Source organism: Mauremys reevesii, linkage group 4 (genome assembly GCF_016161935.1).
Source record: "Mauremys reevesii isolate NIE-2019 linkage group 4, ASM1616193v1, whole genome shotgun sequence".
Lineage (NCBI taxonomy): Eukaryota > Metazoa > Chordata > Testudines > Geoemydidae > Mauremys > Mauremys reevesii.
Window position 1 is genome coordinate 150,665,347 of NC_052626.1, and position 16,364 is coordinate 150,681,710.

At 72.9% G+C, this 16,364-nt stretch overlaps 2 protein-coding genes across 3 annotated transcripts; both read right to left on the reverse strand.

The window, feature by feature from the left end:
* Positions 1-904: 904 nt before the first annotated feature.
* Positions 905-6,836, reverse strand: GDPD3 (glycerophosphodiester phosphodiesterase domain containing 3). The gene is made up of 10 exons (XM_039536140.1): positions 6,707-6,836; positions 5,841-5,883; positions 5,335-5,470; positions 4,690-4,735; positions 4,282-4,400; positions 3,845-3,934; positions 3,211-3,344; positions 2,687-2,746; positions 2,493-2,544; positions 905-1,090 (listed from the first exon to the last, which is right to left on the reverse strand). The coding sequence occupies exons 1-10, from the start codon at positions 6,834-6,836 to the stop codon at positions 944-946; spliced, it is 957 nt and encodes a 318-aa protein (XP_039392074.1). The 3' UTR covers positions 905-943.
* Positions 6,837-9,006: 2,170 nt separating this feature from the next.
* On the reverse strand, positions 9,007-15,430 carry MAPK3 (mitogen-activated protein kinase 3). 2 transcript variants are annotated; one of them, XM_039537034.1, is made up of 9 exons: positions 15,246-15,430; positions 13,379-13,561; positions 12,652-12,841; positions 12,440-12,556; positions 11,635-11,749; positions 11,409-11,540; positions 11,214-11,323; positions 10,001-10,126; positions 9,007-9,290 (listed from the first exon to the last, which is right to left on the reverse strand). In XM_039537034.1, the coding sequence occupies exons 1-8, from the start codon at positions 15,413-15,415 to the stop codon at positions 10,007-10,009; spliced, it is 1,137 nt and encodes a 378-aa protein (XP_039392968.1). In that variant the 5' UTR covers positions 15,416-15,430; the 3' UTR covers positions 9,007-9,290; positions 10,001-10,006. The 2 variants fall into 2 exon arrangements, with proteins under 2 accessions (XP_039392968.1, XP_039392969.1); XM_039537035.1 differs by lacking the exon at positions 15,246-15,430 and adding an exon at positions 14,977-15,183.
* Positions 15,431-16,364: the final 934 nt, after the last annotated feature.

Sequence of the window (16,364 nt, forward strand, 5' to 3'; positions counted from 1 at the left end):
GGTCTTAAAGGGGGCAGCACCGACGGTGCGTGTGGGGTGGAGAGGGCTGTGCGGGGGGACTCAGGCCCAGGGAAGGGGAGGGGGCACTCCAGGACGGGGTGGGGGAGGGTGCATGGAGGAGCCTCGCCCCAGCAGGTGTGTGGGTGGGGCCAGGCAGCTGAACCCTCCCTCAGTGAGGCAGGGCGGGGAAAGGGACCCAGGTGTCCGGGAGAGCTGCCAGGGGCGAGAGCTGCCAGGTGCCCCAGGTCCCGGGTCAACCCCCACCCCGCGCCGCGAGAAGGAGAGAGACACGAATTAATCCAAAGGGAATTTATTCAGAGACCCCCCCGAACACAGCCCCGCCGGTGCCCCTCACTCCCGACCCGCAGCCCCCCCCAACACAGCCCCCCGTGCCCCTCACTCCCGACCCGCAGCCCCCCCCCAAACAGCCCACCCCGTGCCCCTCACTCCCGACCCGCAGCCCCCCCCCGAACACAGCCCCGCCGGTGCCCCTCACTCCCGACCCGCAGCCCCCAACACAGCCCCCCGTGCCCCTCACTCCCGACCCGCAGCCCCCCCCCCAACTCAGCCCCGCCGGTGCCCCTCACTCCCGACCCGCAGCCCCCCCCAACACAGCCCCCCGTGCCCCTCACTCCCGACCCGCAGCCCCCAACACAGCCCCGCCAGTGCCCCTCACTCCTGACCCGCAGCCCCCAACACAGCCCCCGTGCCCCTCACTCCTGACCCGCAGCCCCCAACACAGCCCCTGTGCCCCTCACTCCCGACCCGCAGCCCTCCCCAACACAGCCCCGCCGGTGCCCCTCACTCCTGACCCGCAGCCCCCAACACAGCCCCGCCGGTGCCCCTCACTCCCGACCCGCAAACCCCAGGCAGGGGAATGACCATTGGGCAGCGGCCCCCGCAAGCCTCCATCAGGCCCCCCCAGGAAGGGGCAGCAGCCCCATCACTCGTCCGTCTTGTCCTGGCCAGGGGGCGGGTGGGTGTCCAGGTAGCGGCGCAGCAGGGTGGGGTAGTCGGACATGACCCCCGAGACCCCGTAGCTAAAAGCCTCCTCGAAATCCTTCTCCTCGTTCAGCACCCACAGGAGCACCTGGGGGGGGGCAGCGGTGAAAAGAAACCCCGTGGTGCCCCTCACTCCCGACCCGCAGCCCCTGCCAGCCCAGCCCTGCCCCCCCAGCTCTGCCGGTGCCCCTCACTCCCGACCCGCAGCCCCTGCCAGCCCAGCCCTGCCCCCCCAGCTCTGCCGGTGCCCCTCACTCCCGACCCGCAGCACCTGCTAGCCCAGCCCTGCCCCCCCAGCTCTGCCGGTGCCCCTCACTCCCGACCCGCAGCCCCTGCCAGCCCTGCCCTGCCCCCAGGTCTGCCAGTGCCCCTCACTCCCGACCCGCAGCCCCTGCTAGCCCAGCCCTGCCCCCCCAGCTCTGCCGGTGCCCCTCACTCTCGACCCGCAGCCCCTGCCCCCAGCCCTGCCCCCAGCTCTGCCGGTGCCCCTCACTCCTGACCTGCAGCCCCTGCCAGCCCAGCCCTGCCCCAGCTCTGCCGGTGCCCCTCACTCCCGACCCGCAGCCCCTGCCCCAGCCCTGCCCCCCCAGCTCTGCCGGTGCCCCTCACTCCCGACCCGCAGCCCCCTGCCAGCCCAGCCCTGCCCCCAGCTCTGCCGGTGCCCCTCACTCCCGACCCGCAGCCCCTGCCAGCCCAGCCCTGCCCCCCCCAGCTCTGCCGGTGCCCCTCACTCCTGACCCGCAGCCCCTGCCAGCCCAGCCCCGCCCCCCCCAGCTCTGCCGGTGCCCCTCACTCCCGACCCGCAGCCCCCTGCCAGCCCAGTCCTGCCCCCTGCCCTGCCGGTGCCCCTCACTCCCGACCCGCAGCCCCTGCTAGCCCAGCCCTGCCCCCTCCAGCTCTGCCGGTGCCCCTCACTCCCGACCCGCAGCCCCTGCCAGCCCAGCCCTGCTCCCCGCCCCCAGCTCTGCCGGTGCCCCTCACTCCCGACCCGCAGCCCCTGCCCCCCCAGCTCTGCCCCCCCAGCTCTGCCGGTGCCCCTCACTCCCGACCCGCAGCCCCCTGCCAGCCCAGCCCTGCCCCCCACCACTGCCGGGGCCCCTCACACCCGACCCGCAGCCCCTGCCAGCCCAGCCCTGCCCCCCCGAGCTCTGCCGGTGCCCCTCACTCCCGACCCGCAGCCCCTGCTAGCCCAGCCCTGCCCCCCCGCTCTGCCGGTGCCCCGCACACCCGACCCGCAGCCCCTGCCCGCCCAGCCTTGCCCCCAGCTCTGCCGGTGCCCCTCACTCCCGACCCGCAGCCCCCTGACAGCCCAGCCCTGCCCCACCCCTTGCTCTGTGGGTGCTCCTCACTCCCGACCCGCAGCCCCTGCCAGCCCAGCCCTGACCTGCCCCCCCAGCTCTGCCGGTGCCCCTCACTCCCGACCCGCAGCCCCTGCTAGCCCAGCCCTGCCCCCCCAGCCCTGCCGGTGCCCCTCACTCCCGACCCCTCACCTGAATTCCTCTGTCCTCCAGATGTTTGAAGAGTTTCTTCCTCATGGTAACCCTGGGGGGAGGGGCACAGTCAGAGAGGAGGGGGCAAGAGACCACCTCTGTGAGGGGTGAAAGGGGGTGGGGGCGTGGTTTGCAACGTAGGTCTCTTGATTGGGTGGGGGCGTGGTCGCTTCCTGTCCCCGCCCCCCACTCACATGCGGGTGAATTTTGCCAGCAGGTTTCCCATGCAGCCTTTAGGCACCGGGAAATAGGTCCTGAGAGAGAGAGAGAAATCGTGTCAATTGGACCCAGGTGTCCGGGTTCTCCACCACACCCTCCTTTCCAAGCCCTGGACCCCACTCCCCTCCCAGAGCCGGGGAGAGAACCCAGGATCCCTGGCTCCCAGCCCCCCTGCTCTAACCCACCAGGCCCCACTCCCCTCCCAGAGCCAGGGAGAGAACCCAGGAGTCCTGGCTCCCAGCCCCACTGCTCTAACCCACCAGCCCCCACTCCCCTCCCAGACCAGGGGAGAGAACCCAGGAGTCCTGGCTCCCAGCCCCCCTGCTCTAAGCACCAGCCCCCACTCCCCTCCCAGAGCCAGGGAGAGAACCCAGGAGTCCTGGCTCCCAGCCCTCACTGTAACCACTAGACCGCACTCCCCTCCCAGAGCCGGGGAGAACCCAGGAGTCCTGGCTCCCAGCCCCCCTCCTGCCGGTGGGAGCCAGGCGTCCGGCGGCACCTGTTGATGATGGAGGGCAGCGGGACCTGGAGAAAGGCCTCGGGCAGCGGGACGAAGGGCAGCAGGCCGGTGTAGTAGAGCAGCAGCAGGAGCAGGCCGCGCTGCATGGAGAAGATGTGGGGCATGTCGGGGTTCTGGGGAGAGCAGAGGGGAGAGGGTCAGGGGGGAGAGCCGGGGGGAGGGAGGCCAGGTGGACGGGGCTGGGGAAGGGACAGACGGGGTTGGGCGGATGGGGCGGGACAGACGGGGCAACGGGGGAATAGGACAGGAGGGACAGTGGGGACAGGGTGGGACAGATGGACAGACTGGGGTCGGATAGATGGGGAGGGACAGGCGGACGTGGGGCGGACGTGGGGGCGGACAGATGGGGGTGGGAGGGGGACAGACGGACGGGGATCGGACAGACGGGGTGGGAGGGGGACAGACGGACGGGGATCGGACAGACGGGGTGGGAGGGGACAGACGGGGGGATCGGACAGACGGGGGTGGGAGGGGGGGACAGGTGGGGGGTCGGACAGACGGACGGGGGGTCGGACAGACGGGGGTGGAAGAGGGGACAGACGGACGTGGGGGGCTCGGACAGACAGGGGTGGGAGAGGGGGACAGACGGACGTTGGGGGGGGGACAGACGTACGGCCGCCCTGCACTTCTTGAGGATTTTGCTCTGGAAGGAGGCCCAGACGGTGATATGGGAGCGCCGGTAGCGCCGGACGAGATCCGCCACCTGAGGGTAGGACAGACAGACAGACAGCCCGGACTCCTGGGTTCTCTCCCGGCCCGGGAGGAGGGAGGCTGGGAGGTTAGGGGTGGGGGGGGGAGGCGGGGAGCCAGGACTCCTGGGTTCACTCCCCGGCTCCGGGAGGGGGTTGGGTGAGTTAGAGCGGAGGCCTGGGAGCCTGGCTCGGGGGGGTGTCGGGGGTCGGGTGGGTTAGAGTCGGGGGCCTGGAGCCCAGACTCCTGGGTTCTCCCCGGCTCGGGGTTGGGGGTGTCTGGTGAGTTACCGACTGCCCAGGCTGGCCATACACGGCTCAGGCCCCGTGAAAGGCCGGGCCGGACGCCTGGGTACCTCACCTGCCGGATCAGCTCCTCGTCGTCCTGTTTGATCTCCACGTTGACGGGGACCTTGGGAAATTTCTGGAAAACCTCTTCCAGGCGCGGGATGCGGCGGTCGGAGCCGTGGGAGAAGGCGCCTGGAGGGGAAGAGAGAGGGGGGTGTTGAGTGGGTGGCCCTGTCCCCCCCCTCCCAGGGGAGAGCCCCCTGGTGCCCCTCTCCCAGCCCTGGGGTCCCCGCTCCAAGCCTGGAGTCCCCCCTCCCAGGGGAGAGCCCCCTGGCGCCCCTCTCCCAGCCCTGGGGTCCCCGCTCCAAGCCTGGGGTCCCCCCTCCCAGGGGAGAGCCCCCTGGCGCCCCCATCCCAGCCCTGGGGTCCCCACTCCCAGGGGCAAACCTCCTGTGGGGGTGGGCAGGAACTGGTCCCTTACCGGGCGAGAAGGTCACCTCCAGGGGATCCCTGTAGGGGGGCAGATCCTGGGGGAGAGAGGTGGGGAGTCAGCAATCTGAGGGGTGTGTGGCAACAGACACCCCAGGAAAGGAGCTAACTTGGGGGGGTCTCAGCTGGGAATCCAGGTGGGGGCTGACAGGGAGGTCTGGGGGGGGGTCTCTCACCCCAGATTGCCAGTTCCCAGGATGGGGTTTTGGGGTGCTGGGGAGGAGTTCCTGTGGGGGTGTATTTGGGGGCTTGGGGTGGGGGGTCCCCATGGGGTGTCTGGGGTTGGGGGCCCCTAGGGTATCTATGAGGGCTTGGGGGTGTCTGTGGGGGGGTGACCATGGAGGGGTGTCTCACCCCACAGTCCAGGTCCCAGATGGCCTGGCCTCAGGCGGCTGGGGACCTGGGGGGGGGCTTGATGGATTGGGGTGTCTATGGCTAGTTAGCCATCCTGGGGCTGGGGATCCCCATAGGGGTCAGGGGATCCCCGTGGGGCTGTCTATGAGGGTGGGGGTCCTGTGAGGGTTATATGGGAGCCTGGGGGTTCCCATGGGGCTGTCTATGGGGGTGAGGGTCCTGGGGGTTTCTGGGGAGTCAGGGGGTCCCCGGGGGGCTGTCTGGGGGGGGCCCGGGGTCTTACCGCATAGTCCAGCTCCCGGATGTTCTGGTCCCGGCCCGCCTGGCGCTGCAGGTTCTGGTCGTGGGACACAACCACGACCCCGTCCCGCGTGCGCTGACAGTCGAGCTCCAGCAGCTGGGTCCCCTGGGCCACGGCGCTGCGGGGAGACGGGTCAGCGGGGGGCACCCAAGGACACCCCCCCCCCGCCCGCGGGCCCAGCCTGGGGGCTCCTCGCCGCAGGCCGCTGGGGGCCAGGACGGGAACGGGGCTCCGAGCTGGACGCATTCCTGGCGGAGGGGCCATGAGCCGGGCTGGGCGGGTGGCCCCGGCCTCTGTTTGCCAGGGGCTGGCAATGGGCGCAGGGGCGCAGGGGGTGGGACCCTCCCCCTCCCCCTCCCCCTCCCCCTCCCCAGGGCCCTGCAGCAGTTGCTGGTGGCCGCCAGGCTGACCCGGTCCGGCCGCTCCTACGTTCGAAGGGGGCAGATGGGGGGGAGCAGGGCTGGGGGGGTGCGGGGGGGGTCACTCACTGGGTAAAAGCCTCCATGGTGTTCTCGATCCTCTCGCCGCAGCCTGGGGGTGATGGGGGGAGATATGAGCGCCCGGGTCAGAGACCCCCGCCCCCGTCCTACTGCTCCCTGCCCCACTGCTGCCAGCCCCTGGCCCCACTGCTCCCAGCCCCCCTGCCCTACTGCTCCCTGCCCCACTGCTCCCAGCCCCTGGCCCCACTGCTCCCTCCCCCACTGCTCCCTGCCCCTGGCCCCACTACTCCCAGCCCCACTGCTGCCAGCCCCACTGCTCCCAGCCCCCTGCCCCCTGTTCCCCCTGCCCAGGGGGTGATGTGGGTCTCCCACCTGGACACCTGGTTTCTAACCCCAGCTCGGTCACGCCACCCCCGGGATGGGACCCAGGCGTCCGGGATGGCAGCGCTCCCTACTCAGGGCAAGGAGCAGAAGGGAGGAATCCACCCCCCAGCCCGCACCACAGGTGTGGGGGAAAAGGGCAGGTTACAGAGCCAGGTGTGGGGGAGGGGGTCTGAGCCAGCTCCCGCTCCCCCCACTGCACCCCCCGCCCTCCCCGCCCCTGCCGCCCCTCCCCGCAACCTCCGCCCCCGCCCTCCCCTCCACCTGCCGCCCCCTCCTCCCCGCAACCTCCGCACCTGCCACCCCTCCCGCTCACCCCTGCAACCTCCGCCCCTCCCCTCCCCGCAACCTCCCCGCCCCTCCCCCTGCACCTGCCGCCCCCTCCACCTGCCGCCCCCTCCCCTCCCCCCGCAACCTCCGCACCTGCCACCCCCTCCCGCTCACCCCCCGCAACCTCCGCCCCTCCCCTCCCCCCGCCACCTCCCCCCCCCCCCGCCCCCCCCCACCAGCGCCCCAGCCACCCCCCCGCTCACCCCCCCGGTGGGCCACGTGGCGGCAGGGGAACGGGGCCCGGCGGGGCCGGTGCAGGAGCCGGGGCCGGCGGCGGAGGCAGAGCGAGGCGAGGGCGAAGCCCCCCAGCGCCAGCAGCAGCGGGGCCGCCATGGCGGGAGCGGGGCAGGGGCGGGATCGGGAGCGGGACCGGCCGGGCTGGAGGAGCCGGTCCGGGCGGGGCGCGGGGCAAAGGCCGGGTGGGGCGGGCGGGCGCAGCCACCCACGCGGGACGCGGGAGAGGCCTCCCCCCCCGCGGGAATAGCCCCCTTCCCCCCCCCGCGGGCACCGCTTCCCCTCCCCGCGGGAATAGCCCTCACCCCGCGGGCACCGCCCCCCTCCCCGCGGGAATAGCCCCTCCCCGCGGGCACCGCCCTCCCCGCGGAATAGCCCCTTCCCCGGGCACCGCCCCCTCCCCGCGGAATAGCCCTCCCCGCGGGCACCGCCCTCCCCGCGGGAATAGCCCCTTCTCCCCGCGGGAATAGCCCTCCCCGCGGGCACCGCTTCCCCTCCCGCGGAATAGCCCTCCCCGCGGGCACCGCTTCCTCCCCGCGGAATAGCCCCTTCCCCGCGGGCACCGCCCCTCTCCCCGCGGGAATAGCCCCTTCCCCGCGGGCACCGCCCCCGTGGGCACCGCCCCCTGCGGAATAGCCCCTTCCCCGCGGGCACCGCCCTCCCCGTGGGAATAGCCCCTTCCCCGCGGGCACCGCCCCTCCCCGCGGAATAGCCCCTTCCCCGTGGGCACCGCTCCTCCCCGCGGGAATAGCCTCCTTCCCTCCCCGTGGGCACCGCTCCCCTCCCCGCGGAATAGCCCCTTCCCCTGCGGGCACCACTCCCCGCGGGAATAGCCCCTTCCCCTGCGGGCACCACTCCCCTGCGGAATAGCCCCTTCCCCGCGGGCACTGCCCCCTCCCGCGGGAATAGCCCCCTTCCCCGCGGGCACCGCCCCTCCCTGCGGGAATAGCCCCTTCCCCTGCGGGCACAGCCCCAGCTTCCCCAACCACCCAGGGACAAAGTTCACAAAGTCCACCACCTACGCCCCCCCCCGCCCCGCGGAGACCCCCCCCCTCATTAACCATCTGCCTGGCCCGGGGGGAGGGGCTCTGCCTTCCCACCCCCAGCATGACACCCCCTTCCCACCCCCCTAATCAGACACCAGATGGGATCCAGAAGGGTTTATTGGGGGCGGGGTCTGTACAGTCCATAGCAGGGTCGCCAGAGGCCAGGCAGCTCCACCCCGAGGGGCAGGACAATACCCCACCTTCCCCCACTTGAGGGGCAGCTGCCACTTGCCCCCCCGAACAGGGGGGGTCTCTGGCTGGGGCGGGGCAGGAGGACCAGGGATCAGCCCACATTGCAGACAGGAGCAGCCAATGAGACAGGGAAACTGAGGACTCCGGGGTTCCCTCCTGGCTCTGGGAGGGGGATGGGGGGGCTGGGAGCCAGGTCTCCGGGGTTCCCTCCCGGCTCTGGGAGGGGATGGGGGTCTGGGAGCCAGGTCTCGGGGTTCCCTCCCGGCTCTGGGAGGGGATGGGGGCTGGGAGCCAGGTCTCGGGGTTCCCTCCCGGCTCTGGGAGGGGATGGGGGCTGGGAGCCAGGTCTCGGGGTTCCTCCCCGTTCTGGGAGGGGATGGGGGCTGGGAGCCAGGTCTCGGGGTCCCCCCCGGGCTCGGGGTGGGGGAGGGGGGGGCTGGGAGCCAGGTCTCCGGGGTTCCCTCCCGGCTCTGGGAGGGGGATGGGGGGTCTGGGAGCCAGGTCTCCGGGGTTCCCTCTCCGTTCTGGGAGGGGGATGGGGGAGGGTGGGAGCCAGGTCTCTGGGGTTCCCTCCCGGCTCTGGGAGGGGGATGGGGGCTGGTGGGTTAGAGCACAGGGCGGGGGAGGGGGCTGGGAGCCAGGACTCCTGGGTTCTCTCCTGGCTCAGGGGGGAGGTGTCAGTGGGCTGGGGGGGGGGGGCCGACTCTGGGGTTCATGCACAGGTCCGTGGGGGGGCTCCAGGAGGAGGCAGCAGGTGCTGCTGTAGCCCTTTGAACGGTGGGTGGCGCCCCCCGGTGGGGGGAGGGATGAAAACACCCCCCCCCCGCTCATGAATTCACACCCAGGCCCCGGGGGCGGGGGGAGAAATCCTCCCCCCTCCCAGCCAGACTAGAACAGGCAGGGCAGGCCGGGGCGGGGGCTGGACCTGTCCCCGCCCAGGACCCCTCATGTCAGCTGGGCAGCCGCTAACCCTCCCGAGAGGACGCCTCGGCGAGGACCCCTCCCCCCATTCCCAGCAGCACGGCCGGGGCTCATTACAACTGGTAACTCGTTAGATAGGAAGCAGGAGAGATTCCCCTCCACATCCAGGAATCGGGGGCACTGGGTCCCCCGCCAGGCCCCCCCAGAGGCACAGCCTGGGGGGGTTAAGGAGTCACAGCCACATTGCGAAGCAGTTATACAGCACGATGGCAGGGCTGGCCCCTCGGGCGGGGCCCCCCAGCCCCCCAAATCAGAGTCCGAGGGGCGCTCCGGGCGCAGGGCCAGGTCGAAACCTTCTCAGAGGGAGCCAGGTCTAAGCTGGAGCGTGACGGACCTGGGGGTGGGAAAGAGACAGTGAGACCCCCGAGCCAGCCAGCCCCCCACCCCCCGGGGCCGATGGGAGCTGCTGCCCCCTGGAGGGGAACGGCCCCATGTCCCACCCCGAGCCAGCCAGCCCCCCACCCCCCGGGGCCGATGGGCGCTGGCGACCCCTGGAGAACGGCCCCATGTCCCACCCCGAGCCAGCCAGTCCCTGCCCCAAGGCCGGATGGGAGCTGGCGCCCCCTGGAGGGGAACGGCCCCATGTCCCACCCCGAGCCAGCCAGTCCCTGCCCCATGGCCGGATGGGAGCTGGTGCCCCCTGGAGGGGAACGGCCCCATGTCCCACCCCGAGCCAGCCAGTCCCTGCCCCATGGCCGGATGGGCGCTGGCGCCCCCTGGAGGGGAACAGCCCCATGTCCCACCCCGAGCCAGCCAGCCCACCACCCCCCGGGGCCAATGGGCGCTGGCGACCCCTGGAGAACGGCCCCATGTCCCACCCCGAGCCAGCCAGTCCCAGCCCCATGGCCGGATGGGAGCTGGCGCCCCCTGGAGGGGAACAGCCCCATGTCCCACCCCGAGGCAGCCAGTCCCTGCCCCATGGCCGGATGGGAGCTGGCGCCCCCTGGAGGGGAACAGCCCCATGTCCCAGCCCCATGGCCGGATGGGAGGCTCTTTAGGGAACGGCCCGTGTCCCGGCCCCCTGGGGCGGAAGGCGGCACTGACCAGCGCTCACGGCCCCTGGGAGCCCGGCTGGAACCGCGCCGTCTCCTCGAAGATCAGCTCCTTCAGCTTCTCCTTCGGCAGGTCGTCCAGCTCCATGTCGAAAGTGAAGGGCTCCTCGGCCACCGGCTGCAGAGAGCAGGGCTCAGTGAGCTGCAGTGTCTGTGGCCAACCCCCACCCAGCACTGGCTGCCAGCCCCCACTCCCCTCCCTGTGCCCCCGGGAGAACCCAGGAGTCCTGGCTGCCAGCCCCCACTCCCCTCCCTGTGCCCCAGGGAGAACCCAGGAGTCCTGGCTCCCAGCCCCCACTCCCCTCCCTGCGCCCCCGGGAGAACCCAGGAGTCCTGGCTCCCAGCCCCCACTCCCCTCCCTGGGCCCCCGGGAGAACCCAGGAGTCCTGGCTCCCAGCCCCCACTCCCCTCCCTGTGCCCCCGGGATAACCCAGGAGTCCTGGCTCCCAGCCCCCACTCCCCTCCCTGTGCCCCCGGGAAAACCCAGGAGTCCTGGCTGCCAGCCCCCACTCCCCTCCCTGCGCCCCCGGGAGAACCCAGGAGTCCTGGCTCCCAGCCCCCACTCCCCTCCCTGCGCCCCCGGGAGAACCCAGGAGTCCTGGCTCCCAGCCCCCACTCCCCTCCCTGCGCCCCCGGGGAGAACCCAGGAGTCCTGGCTCCCAGCCCCCACTCCCCTCCCTGCGCCCGGGAGAACCCAGGAGTCCTGGCTCCCAGCCCCACTCCTCCCTGCGCCCCCGGGAGAACCCAGGAGTCCTGGCTCCCAGCCCCACTCCCTCCCTGCGCCCCGGGAGAACCCAGGAGTCCTGGCTCCCAGCCCCCACTCCCCTCCCTGCGCCCCCGGGAGAACCCAGGAGTCCGGGCTCCCAGCCCCCACTCCCCTCCCTGCGCCCCCGGGAGAACCCAGGAGTCCTGGCTCCCAGCCCCCACTCCCCTCCCTGCGCCCCAGGGAGAACCCAGGAGTCCTGGCTCCCAGCCCCCACTCCCCTCCCTGCGCCCCAGGGAGAACCCAGGAGTCCGGGCTCCGAGCCCCCACTCCCCTCCCTGCGCCCCCGGGAGAACCCAGGAGTCCTGGCTCTGAGCCCCAACTCCCCTCCCTGCGCCCCAGGGAGAACCCAGGAGTCCTGGCTCCCAGTCCCCCACTCTAACCCATCAGAGCCCATCCCCCCAGCTCTGGGGAGGGGACCCAGGCGCCCGGGGACCCCCACCTCGTCCGAGGGGTCGTAGTACTGCTCCAGGTAGGGGTGAGCCAGCGACTCCTCCACAGTGATGCGCTTGTTGGGGTTAAAGGTCAGCATCTTGTCCAGCAGGTCGAGGGCTGTGGGGGGACGAGAGGAGGGCAGTGAGGGGCGGTTGCCGGGGCCGACCAGGAGAAGGTGGGACCCCCGGAGCCAGATCCTCACCTTTGGGGTCGGCCTTGGGGAAGAGCTTGGGCCAGGGCACCTTGGCCTTCTGGGGCAGCGACTGCAGGTAATTCCGCGCCTTCATGTTGATGATGCAGTTCAGGTCGTCCTGCGAGGGGGACCCCAGGATCCCTGCACAGGGGGAGGAGTCAGGATGGAGAGGGAGGGGCTGGCCTAGGCCCCGCCCTGAGAGCAAGAGGCCCCTCCCACTCCCCCGACCCCTCACCCAGGATGTGGTTGAGCTGGTCCAGGTAGTGCTTGCCGGGGAAGATGGGCCGGTTGGAGAGCATCTCCGCCAGGATGCAGCCCACCGACCAGATGTCGATGGACTTGGTGTAGCCCTGGGGACAGACGGGCAGCGGGTCAGGGGGGTGGGGCAGGGGCAGCCTGGAGACACGACTGAGCTCTGGCTCCCCTGACACTCCCCGGGCTGGGGACAGAACCCAGGCGTCCTGGCTCCCAGCCGACCCCCCAACTCAACCCGCCAGATTCGCCCCTCCTCCCCGGGCTGGGGACAGAACCCAGGCGTCCTGGCTCCCAGCCCACCCCCCAACTCAACCCGCCAGATTCGCCCCTCCTCCCCGGGCTGGGGACAGAACCCAGGCGTCCTGGCTCCCAGCCCACCCCCCAACTCAACCCACCAGATTCACCCCTCCTCTCCGGGCTGGGGACAGAACCCAGGCGTCCTGGCTCCCAGCCCACCCCCCAACTCAACCCGCCAGATTCACCCTCCTCCCCGGGCTGGGGACAGAACCCAGGCGTCCTGGCTCCCAGCCCACCCCCCAACTCAACCCGCCAGATTCACCCTCCTCCCCGGGCTGGGGACAGAACCCAGGCGTCCTGGCTCCCAGCCCACCCCCCAACTCAACCTGCCAGATTCGCCCCTCCTCCCCGGGCTGGGGACAGAACCCAGGCGTCCTGGCTCCCAGCCCACCCCCCAACTCAACCTGCCAGATTCGCCCTCCTCCCCGGGCTGGGGACAGAACCCAGGCGTCCTGGCTCCCTGACCCAGGGCTCTTCCAGCCCCTCACCTTGGAGTTGAGCATGATCTCGGGGGCGCGGTACCAGCGGGTGGCCACGTACTCCGTCAGGAAGCCGGTGTGGTCGTGCTCCGGGTCGGCGATCCGGGCCAGACCAAAGTCACAGATCTGCAGGGGGGAGGGAGGATTAGACCTGGTTCCCCCCCCCCCCCCCGCTGCAGGCGGGGCCGGGCCCAGGGGCAGGGGCAGGGGAGGGGCCTCGCCTTGAGGTCGCAGGTGGTGTTGATGAGCAGGTTGCTGGGCTTGAGGTCGCGGTGCAGCACGTTGGCCGAGTGGATGTACTTCAGGCCGCGCAGGATCTGGTACAGGAAGTAGCAGATGTGGTCGTTGCTCAGCTGCTGCGTCTTCAGCAGCTTGTACAGGTCGGTCTCCATCAGGTCCTGCACGATGTACCTGGGGGGCGTGGGGGTCAAGGGGCATAACACGACTGGTAGGGAGAGACGGCGCCTTTCGGGTGGGGGGCTGGGCACATGGGGACCCCTCGCCCAGGACTGGGTCATGGCCCCTGTGGGGTGTGGGGGCGGGACACAGGGGGACTCCTCGCCCAGCGCTGGCTGCGACTCCCGGGCGGGTGGGCTCGGGGACCCCTGTGCGGCGGGGGCTGTGGGGCAGGGGCCCGTGGGGCGGCTCGTGGCCCCTGTGTGGCCAGGGGCCCGTGGGGCGGGGAGCTCGGGGACCCCCGCGGGCGGGCGGGTGTGGGGCAGGGGCCCGCGGGCCGGGGCGGGGCCGGATACACGTCCCGCATGTGCTCCAGGGCGGCGGCGGGGGCTGTGGGGCAGGGGCCCCGCGGGCCGGGGGGGGGGCGGATACACGTCGCGCATGTGCTCCAGGGCGGCGGCGGGGGCGGGTGTGGGGCAGGGGCCCGCGGGGCAGGGCCGGGGCGGGGCCGGGGTGTGGGGCAGGGGGCCCGCGGGGCGGGGGGGCGGATACACGTCGCGCATGTGCTCCAGGGCGGCGGCGCGCAGGATGTCGTTGATGCCGATGATGTTCTCGTGGCGGAAGCGCAGCAGGATCTTGATCTCGCGCAGCGTGCGCTGGCAGTAGGTCTGGTGCTCGAACGGGCTGATCTTCTTGATGGCCGCGCGGCTCTTCCCCACGTGGTCGTAGGCGGAGCTGGGCAGAGAGCGGAGCATGGGGCACGGGGGCGGGGCGGGGCCCCGGCGCCATGGCAACCGGAACCCAGGAGTCCGGCTCCCAGCCCCGCCCCCCAGAGCCCCGCCCAGAGCAGCGACAGGATCGGGCCCCGGTACCGCGGCCAGCAGCGCTGCGAGCAGGGGGCGGGAGGAGTGGGGGGGATCGGGCCGCGTACGGCGGCCGGGAGGAGTGGGGGGGATCGGGCCGCGTACGGCGGCCGGGAGGAGTGGGAGGATCGGGCCGCGTACGGCGGCCGGGAGGAGTGGGGGGGATCGGGCCGCGTACGGCGGCCGGGAGGAGTGGGGGGGATCGGGCCGCGTACGGTGGCCGGGAGAAGGGAGGATCGGGCCGCGTCCGGGGGCCGGGAGGTGGGAGGGGATCGGGCCGCGTACGGTGGCCGAGAGGAGTGGGGGGGATCGGGCCGCGTACGGCGGCCGGGAGGAGTGGGGGGGATCGGGCCGCGTACGGCGGCCGGGAGGAGTGGGGATCGGGCCGCGTACGGCGGCCGGGAGGGGGATCGGGCCGCGTACGGTGGCCGGGAGGAGGGGGGGGGATCGGGCCGCGTACGGCGGCCGGGAGGAGGGGGGGGGATCGGGCCGCGTACGGCGGCCGGGAGGAGGGGGGGGGATCGGGCCGCGTACGGCGGCCGGGAGGAGGGGGATCGGCCGCGTACGGCGGCCGGGAGGAGGGGGACTGGCCGCGTACGGCGGCCGGGAGGAGTGGGGATCGGGCCGCGTACGGCGGCCGGGAGGAGGGAGGGGATCGGGCCGCGTACAGTGGCCGGGAGGAGGGAGGGGATCGGGCCGCGTACGGTGGCCGGGAGGAGGGAGGATCGGGCCGCGTACGGTGGCCGGGAGGAGTGGAGATCGGGCCGCGTCCGGCGGCCGGGAGGCGGGGGGGGGATCGGGCCGCGTACGGCGGCCGGGAGGAGTGGGGAATCGGGCCGCGTACGGTGGCCGGGAGGAGGGAGGGGATCGGGCCGCGTACGGCGGCCGGGAGGAGTGGGGATCGGGCCGCGTACGGCGGCCGGGAGGAGTGGGGATCGGGCCGCGTACGGCGGCCGGGAGGAGTGGGGGAATCGGGCCGCGTACGGTGGCCGGGAGGAGGGGGATCGGGCCGCGTACGGCGGCCGGGAGGAGGGAGGGGATCGGGCCGCGTACGGTGGCCGGGAGGAGGGAGGGGATCGGGCCGCGTACGGTGGCCGGGAGGCGGGGGGGGATCCGGCCGCGGACCGTCGCCCGGAGGAGCGGGGGGGAGCGGGCCGCGTACGGTGGCCGGGAGGCGGGGGATCGGGCCGCGTACGGTGGCCGGGAGGAGTGGGGGGGATCGGGCCGCGTACGGTGGCCGGGAGGAGGGGGGGGATCGGGCCGCGTACGGCGGCCGGCGGCGCTCACCAGACCATGCCGTACGCCCCCTCCCCGATGTACTGCAGGTCCGTGTAGCGCGGCCCCACGTCGAACACCTGCCCCTTCACCGACTCCACCCCCAGCTTGGGCGCCCCCGGCACCGGGCCGGGCCCCCCCGGGGCCGCCGCTGTCGCCGCCGCCATGGCCGCTGCGATCCGATCCCCGCTGCCGCAGCCGCACCCGGAACCGCCCCGCCCGACGGCACCGCGCCTGCGCAGCGGGACCCACTGCCGGCTGTGCGCCTGCGCGGGACCTACCCGATGGCCCACGTGCCCCTCGGCGTGAGCAACGTCACCTTGCAACAATCCTCTACGCGTTCGGATTGGACGACTGGGCCTGACGTCACTGAAATGCGGAAGTGCCGCACCCTGTCATTCTCCTGTCCAGACGTATGCCCCGCCCCCAAGCACACAGCCCGGCCCCGCATTTAGGCCCCGCCCAATCTTTCATTGCCAGTCACGCCGCGCCCGTTATTCAAATTGGCCCCGACTCCTCCCCGCCCTTCCCCCGGCCCGGCCCTCTGCGCTAGGCCCCGCCCCTCGCTGGAACATCCAATGTGGCCGCGCCCATTGGGCCACTTGGCCCCGCCCCCTGCTCACAATCCCCGCCCAGGCCCCGCCCCTTGCTCACAATCCCCGTGCAGGCCCCGCCCTTTCCCCAGGCCCCGCCCCCTGCTCACAATCCCCGTGCAGGCCCCGCCCCTTGCCCAGGCCCCGCCCCCTGCTCACAATCCCCGTGCAGGCCCCGCCCCTTGCCCAGGCCCCGCCCCCTGCTCCCCTGGACCCCCCCCATGACACGTGGCGGGGAGCCCCCCTGACCCCGCAAGCAGGTTCTAGGGCCGCCCCAAGCTCAGTGTTGGGGGAGGTTGTGTGAAATCAGCCCCTCCCCCCCCACGGGCCTGGCTCCAGCCCTGCGCCTGGACGGACGGGGGTCACGTCCCGGGGCCTGGCCCACGGCTCGGAGAGCGACGATCAGCTGCTCGCGAAGGGAGCCGGCCCCGCCCCACGCGGCAGGGCGAGCCCCGAGGGCTGGCTGCCGATGCCAGGCCGGTTCCAGCTGGGGGGCATCGCGGGGGGGGGGGTTAACCCCTGGGAGACAGGCCCGGCCCCACGCGGCAGGGCGAGCCCCGAGGGCTGGCTGCCGAGGCCAGGCCGGTTCCAGCCGGGGGTATCGGGGGGGGGGTTAACCCCTGGGAGAGAGGCCCCGCCCCCCGCGGCAGGGCGAGCCCCGACGGCTGGCTGGCGATGCCAGGCCGGTTCCAGCCGGGGGTATCGGGGGGGGGGGTTAACCCCTGGGAGAGAGGCCCGGCCCCACGCGGCAGGGCGAGCCCCGAGGGCTGGCTGGCGATGCCAGGCCGGTTCCAGCTGGGGGTATCG

Excerpts from the sequence above, each read along its gene's own strand:
- MAPK3 (XM_039537034.1), bottom strand. The coding sequence starts at position 15,415 with ATGCGGGGCCGGGCTGTGTGCTTGGGGGCGGGGCATACGTCTGGACAG. Across the intron at positions 11,750-12,439 it reads AGATCATGCTCAACTCCAAG|GGCTACACCAAGTCCATCGA; the intron begins GTGAGGGGCTGG and ends GTCTGTCCCCAG. Across the intron at positions 10,127-11,213 it reads ACTACGACCCCTCGGACGAG|CCGGTGGCCGAGGAGCCCTT; the intron begins GTGGGGGTCCCC and ends TGCTCTCTGCAG.
- GDPD3 (XM_039536140.1), bottom strand. The coding sequence starts at position 6,836 with ATGGCGGCCCCGCTGCTGCTGGCGCTGGGGGGCTTCGCCCTCGCCTCG. Across the intron at positions 4,401-4,689 it reads GGAGGTGACCTTCTCGCCCG|GCGCCTTCTCCCACGGCTCC; the intron begins GTAAGGGACCAG and ends CTTCCCCTCCAG. Across the intron at positions 1,091-2,492 it reads TGGAGGACAGAGGAATTCAG|GTGCTCCTGTGGGTGCTGAA; the intron begins GTGAGGGGTCGG and ends GCCCCCCCCCAG.